Source organism: Lepidochelys kempii, chromosome 1, assembly GCF_965140265.1.
Source record: "Lepidochelys kempii isolate rLepKem1 chromosome 1, rLepKem1.hap2, whole genome shotgun sequence".
Lineage (NCBI taxonomy): Eukaryota > Metazoa > Chordata > Testudines > Cheloniidae > Lepidochelys > Lepidochelys kempii.
This window is the reverse complement of record NC_133256.1, coordinates 116,757,878-116,764,030: the sequence shown is the minus strand read 5'-3', so window position 1 is coordinate 116,764,030 and position 6,153 is coordinate 116,757,878. Positions and strand designations below refer to the sequence as shown.

Sequence of the window (6,153 nt, the reverse complement as noted above, 5' to 3'; positions counted from 1 at the left end):
ACCTGAAACAAAAGCTTAGGCAATATTGCTAAACAAAAGAATTTGGCTAGAATTCAGCTGGAAAGTATGTATCAACAGAGCCTACTGAACATACAAGAAATGTATTATAATTTCCACAAAATAATTCTTCTCCGTCAAAAGTCTGGCAATGACAAGCTAAAGGATGCAGCCACTTCAGTCATGCCAAATATACCTTTTCCATTTACTATCTTCTCTCCTTCCCCTTCACTGTACACTATTCCCCCCCCCCCCCCCGCCCCATGTTCTAAACTGATTTGTTGGATAGTTGCAAAAGAAATAATATTCTATAGATTTAATCTAGACTACAGATTTAAAAACTAATTTAGTTCCATCGTGCAGTAGTGTTTGTCAGAACTCCACACACATTTTCTGCTCGTATAGATTAACTGAATAAGAAGATATTTTTATGACAAAAGGTAAAACATTATCTTTGGGATTATGGAATGTGATGAATGCATGAGGCCAAATTTTCCATTGATTTACATCCCAGGTAATCTCACTGATTTAGTGGAATTTAACAAGGTGTAGATCAGTGTAGACATTGTCCTACCTTTTTAGATTTATGTATCCTTTGTTAATTGGTATGTTTACCAACTAAGACCCTGATCCTGCAAAGATTAAGCACATGCTTAACTTTATGCACTATGAGTAGTCCTATTAAGTACAGGCATAAATCTTTGAAGGATTGAAGCTCAACATTTGTAATTTATTTTTTAAAGTAATTGTGTACTATCTGTTAGCATTATAGCACATTGGAAGTAGACTCTTTGCTAAGGAAATGAAATTTTACTATCTCTTAGTAATGTGTTATTAACTTTTCATTATATTTGTGCAAATTATTAAAGGGGGCAAATTTAAGGTTGGGCAAGGAGGTGTAATTTTCATCAGAGACTTTTCCTTTCACTGGAGACTCAGATACATTTTATAGGTCCTAGTCTCTTACAGTTCTGAAGAGTGGATGTCCCAGTTCAGGTCTTAAGTAGGTCTCCTGTTCCATTACATGATGAACTGCCTTGTGAGAATACGTGGCATTTCTAATCTCAAATATGAACTTTTATAAATAAAAGTGAACTGAAATCACTTGAACTATTAAGTATTTTTCACTTAAGTGATGTGGTGCTATTTATCACAGACTCACAGATCTGCAATATTTCATCTTCATATTTACAAGCACATCTGCAAAAGTGGTGCAAATAGGAGGTATTCTTAAACAATGGCACAAAGGCTTGCTTTTCTGACCCTCAATCCCCTTCTTTCCCCAACATATGTAAGATCTCCAAATTTTTAATCTATCCCCACAACAGAATGAACCCCGACTCTTTTTCTCTAGCAAATAACCCCAACCTGACCCTTTGTCAGGCTATCCGACTGTCCTCCTCACTTTTGAGTTCCCTCCCCATGGCTGGGCTGAGAACTACTTGGAGGCAGATGAAAGATAAGTGACAATTTCCAAAAGCAGAAAGAGGGAATATCAGGGGAGCTCAAATCAAGTAGACTTCCCCTGCCTCCCAGTTTCTTGCAATAGTGAGTTACATTCTACATGGTGAGATCAACTTCCTGTACTAATGCTTCTTAAAATGATTTGAAAGAGCTAATTCCCAAGTGTTGCCCTCATCACAGCTAGTCAGTCTCCCAAAGCAAATGCCGGTGATATAAATTTAGTATCCTGAAGAATACTACAAATTTTATACACATTTATTTCCAGTATTTCCCAGTATTTTCTGTATAATTCTATTTATGTGGTGGTCAGACAGCTAATTGAGACAATTCTGTGTTGGACATATGGGAAAATCAGTTACGTATTATAGGGCCTATTCTGTCTTAATAACAAAGTATGTGAGATACTGACTCCACAGTATTCTGCAGAAATGGGAAGTTCAGCAGGAGTTTTTCCAAAGATTCATGGCAACGCATATCCATGGATCTGAGATTAGAGCAGAGCTCTGTATAAATTGAGATACCTAGCATAATAGGATATGTCCAAGACAAAATGGCAGCCTGAACTCTGGTGTCCATATTGTAGACACAAAGGAGAATTTTGATGGGGTTAATAGTCCATTCCATAGTTCCTGTTGACTTTCTTTGGCATTGTGGTTTCAGGTAGGTCTTTAACATTATTGATGATAGAGCTATGAGAAACAGAGAAGAACAAAAACCAAGCAGGCAGGTACATTCCATGTTAGGATTTCTTATATATTTACTCAAATAAGCCAAACAGTTAAATACATCAGAACTTTAAATAAATAATAAATAAATAAATAAATAAATACTTTAACACAGTTCTGCAGCTAGTATTTACAGAAAAAAACTCTTTCATTTCACAGAAAAATAAAACATTTTTCTTAAATCTATATTAAGCATACAGATAAGTACAATAAATCCCTTGTAAACAATTCTTATGAGTCTGTTTGGATTTCCCTCAAACAAACACTAGTGCAACTCTGCTGTGCATCACAGGTGCGAAGAATAAATTTCTGTCCATCTTTCAGAGTAACAAGTGCTTCCTTTCCAACTGGAAGATGTAGTTTAACTGAACTTTTAGTTGCTTTGTCTTCCAACATGACCTGGATAAGCTGCAAATAAAACATGGAAGTGTAATTATTATCACTGTGGAGAGTGATCCTCCTGCTATTGAATAAAATGTCTTTTCTGTTTCAAGGGCCTGCTCCTGCAAACACTCATGTTTAGAAGAAGGATGATCCAGTGATTTGGGCACTAGCCTAGGGCATGGGAGACCCAGGAGTGAGTCCCTGCTCTGCCACAGCCTTCCTATGTGACCCTGGGCAAGTCACCTAGCCTCTCTGTGCCTCAGTTCCCCCATCTGTAAAATGGGGATAATAGTATTTTCCTGCCTCACAGGTGTATTGTAAGGATAGCTACAATGTAGACAGTGAAGTGCTCTGAACTGTCCTAATGCAAAGCACTGTATAAGAATTAGGTATCATTATGCCTGTGAATAACTTTGTGCACATGATTAGTGTTGTTGAATTCAGTGAGATTATTCATATGCATAGGTGCTTTCAGGATTGTGCCCCCGAATTTTTTACCTTTTCATTTAATTAAGTCTCCTCATAGCATGGGATATGTTTCTTAGAATCACCAGACTAGCCTTCAATATAATAATATATAATTGTACATACCCTGCCATATCCCCTCTCAATCTTCTCTTTTTCAAAATGAATAACCCTGGTCCTTTCAATCTTTGCTCCTGTGGCGCACATCGTTAGGGTGAAAATCTTGGTCTCATTAAGGTCAATAGGACTCTTGCCACTGACTTCTTTGGGGCCAGGTTAACCTTGCCTCTAATCATTTTAATTAACACATTTATATCTTTTTAATAGAGTATTTGAGATGAGGACACACCATTGATTTCTATAATGCAGTTAACTATTTCCTTATTTTTTCTATCCATTTAACAAATCAAAGCATTTGATTTGCTTATTTGCCATTGTTGTCCATTGAGGTTATAAGACACGTAGGTCTCTTTCCTGTGGTTTACAGTGTACTGCATGTAATGTAGGTGTAGAACTGACTACGGCACAGTGCTCTGCAGATAAACCTACTGCAGGTGGTGCAGCTGGATGGGATTTTAATTTGGTAACAGGTAAACAGAGGAAGCACAGAGTGTGCAGGCTGGGGTTTTATGGATGAATGAACATTACTCAGGCTGAGGGAAAGACAGTGCAAGCTCTGTAATAAGCACCTTGATATTTACCCATTTTCCAGATGATTATTATTAATGATGATGTTTATGTATTCAGAACTGTGCTGTGACTTTCAAAACAGAAGTAAAAACATGGTCCCTGTGCCAAAAATTGTAGTCTACATTCAACATGAAGCAGCAAGTGAGGGTCACAAACAGATAGAGATGGGAGGGAAGAGGAAGGACAAGGGTGATAATAATATTACAGTTACTCAGTAAGACATAGACACCAAATGATGGTTCTGATTCAAGGGTTTTTATTTAGGAGTATTATTCCTACTCCTTCCTCTCACTTCTTGCAGGCTTCACAGAAGAACTGTGTTTTCAGCAGTGACTTCAAGAAGATGACGGTGGAAGTGTGACAAATAGGTTTTCCAAGCATAGCAGGCTGCTTGGAAGAAAGCATGGAGACGCCTGTGAGAGAAGAAGATGAAGAGTATGGAGACTGGTGTTGACAGAGCAGAAGGGGAAGAAGTAAAAGGCAGAAGGAGACCAGTTCAGAGATATTTGCAGAGGCTGCATAAGGTAGGGGTTTGCGTGCAAAGGTAAGAAATTTACCCTTGATATACAGAGGGACAGGAAACCAGTCAAGTGACCCACGGAGGGGGTGATATGGTTGAAGGGATGAGTGAGGAAGGTGATTTTGGCAGCAGCATTTTGGACAGGAGGGACGGAGAAGTTTCGTGTTAGAAACCCAAGAGGAGGCATTTGCAATAGCTGAGGTGGGAGAAGACAAGGTTTATGTCAAGAAATCTGGCTGTTCCAGAGACACGAGGTGCCAGCATCACCCACCACTATGTGGCTCCTCACTACCAGCTGACTTCTTATAACCTTCTTGGGCTGGAGCTCCAAAAGCCCCAGCTCCCTTCTAGTTTCTGCAACAGTCGCAGTAGTGAACACAGCCCCAGCAGCACCTTTACAGACCCTGTTTTTCGTGGTCCAGTGATATCAAAACCTGCATTCTAAAGTGATTTATTTTTTGAGGGAGTAGTAGAGTTGGGGTGACAAGAGAGGGTTGAGGGGGGTATGTGAAAGTAGGAGCACGGGGGAGAAGGCAGGAAAATGGAGAGTAGAGTGGTTTAGGGGAAAGGCATAGGGAAGGAGAAGGACAAAGTGGAGGGAGAAGGTAAGGATCGGGAGGTTGAAGGTGGGAAGCATAATGGGGCTGATGAGTGGGGTTGCATAACACCATTGGCTGCTAGTAGAGATGGGATACCTGGGTTGTGTGGTGTTCTGCTGAAGCTGATAGAATGCAGGTTCTGATGTCACTTTGAGGCCACGCCCAAGCTCACTTGTGGCACTGAATGTGCTGACCTAAAGAAGCAGTAGCCCTGACCCCAGTCCAGTACCTTTCCACTCTTGTCACTGAAGACCTGGGTAAGATGGTAAATCTTGGTAGATAAGGTTGGCAGCAAAGGAACTGGAGTGACCGTCAGGGTACAACTCCTTATAATATAACATTAGGTCTGAATCTTAGTGCAATTAACATGTGTCCAGTTCCAATGGCTGCTGCTTTCTAGAAAGATTTAAGATGTATGCTGCCAGTATATGATGAAGAAGAAATCTGAAAACTCTTACATATGTACAATATTATTTATATTACTCTTAGATGTTCAATATACATCCACACGTCATCATCTCTTGCAGTTGGTTTTTGAACATTAATTCTATTTTATCATTAAACAAATGTATGGTTAGTTTTACCTTGTTGCCTGTGGCTGAGTCTACCAGACAGCTCAGTACCCTGAGAATAATGCTGTTTAGATTAACATCACTCTGATTCTGTGTCAGAGTTACCCGAGTTGGCTCTGGGGCTCTGGCTTGAAACTGCTCAGCAGAAAAACTGTCCCAAAGGCGAGCAGGTTCATGAACTAGCTGGGTAGGTGAATCGTTTTGGTGCATGTCTGAGAGAGTTCCATCTCCTTCCTCTTCTATATGGGATTGGAGAATGTGAATAACATATTCCAAAAGTAGCAAATTAAACAAATGCCAGGATCCTAGGTTTAAACAACAACAAAAATCACTTGCAACGTCATCATTTTTAGAGTTTCATATAAACACTCTACTTAACCAGGTACACCTTCCTTTGTAAACCACATGGTGTCATTATATTAATAGGATATGGAGCATAATACTCACCGAATAAGAAATCTTGAACTATGTGTGCCTGCTCACCAACATGCAGGCAGAATATGCACTAAATACAGATTTTAAACATGGACTAACGGGGATCCCCCTTATTTTAACAATATGGGACAGTGTGGTTGTCCATCTTTCTTGTTTTGCAAGGGTTAACAACTTCCCACCATCCATGTTGCCTTGCTCACACTGATTAATAATTCCAGCCCTCCCCAAACAAAAAATCCTACTGACTGCATATAGTTTGAGGCTCAATCAATGTAACTGTATGAGTGAAGCTGAAAAGCCCA

At 39.6% G+C, this 6,153-nt stretch overlaps 1 protein-coding gene across 5 annotated transcripts in view; it reads right to left on the bottom strand.

Annotated features, from left to right (window-relative positions):
• Positions 1-2,236: 2,236 nt before the first annotated feature.
• Positions 2,237-6,153, bottom strand: part of RFX8 (regulatory factor X8) — a 48,570-nt gene continuing 44,653 nt past the window's right edge. For all 5 annotated transcript variants that reach the window (XM_073327607.1, XM_073327580.1, XM_073327571.1 and 2 more), the window contains 2 exons: positions 5,429-5,721; positions 2,237-2,594 (listed from right to left, as the gene is read on the bottom strand). In XM_073327607.1, coding sequence (XP_073183708.1) covers positions 2,418-2,594; positions 5,429-5,721 — 470 coding nt within the window. In that variant the 3' untranslated portion in view covers positions 2,237-2,417. The remainder of the gene's footprint in view (positions 2,595-5,428; positions 5,722-6,153) is intronic.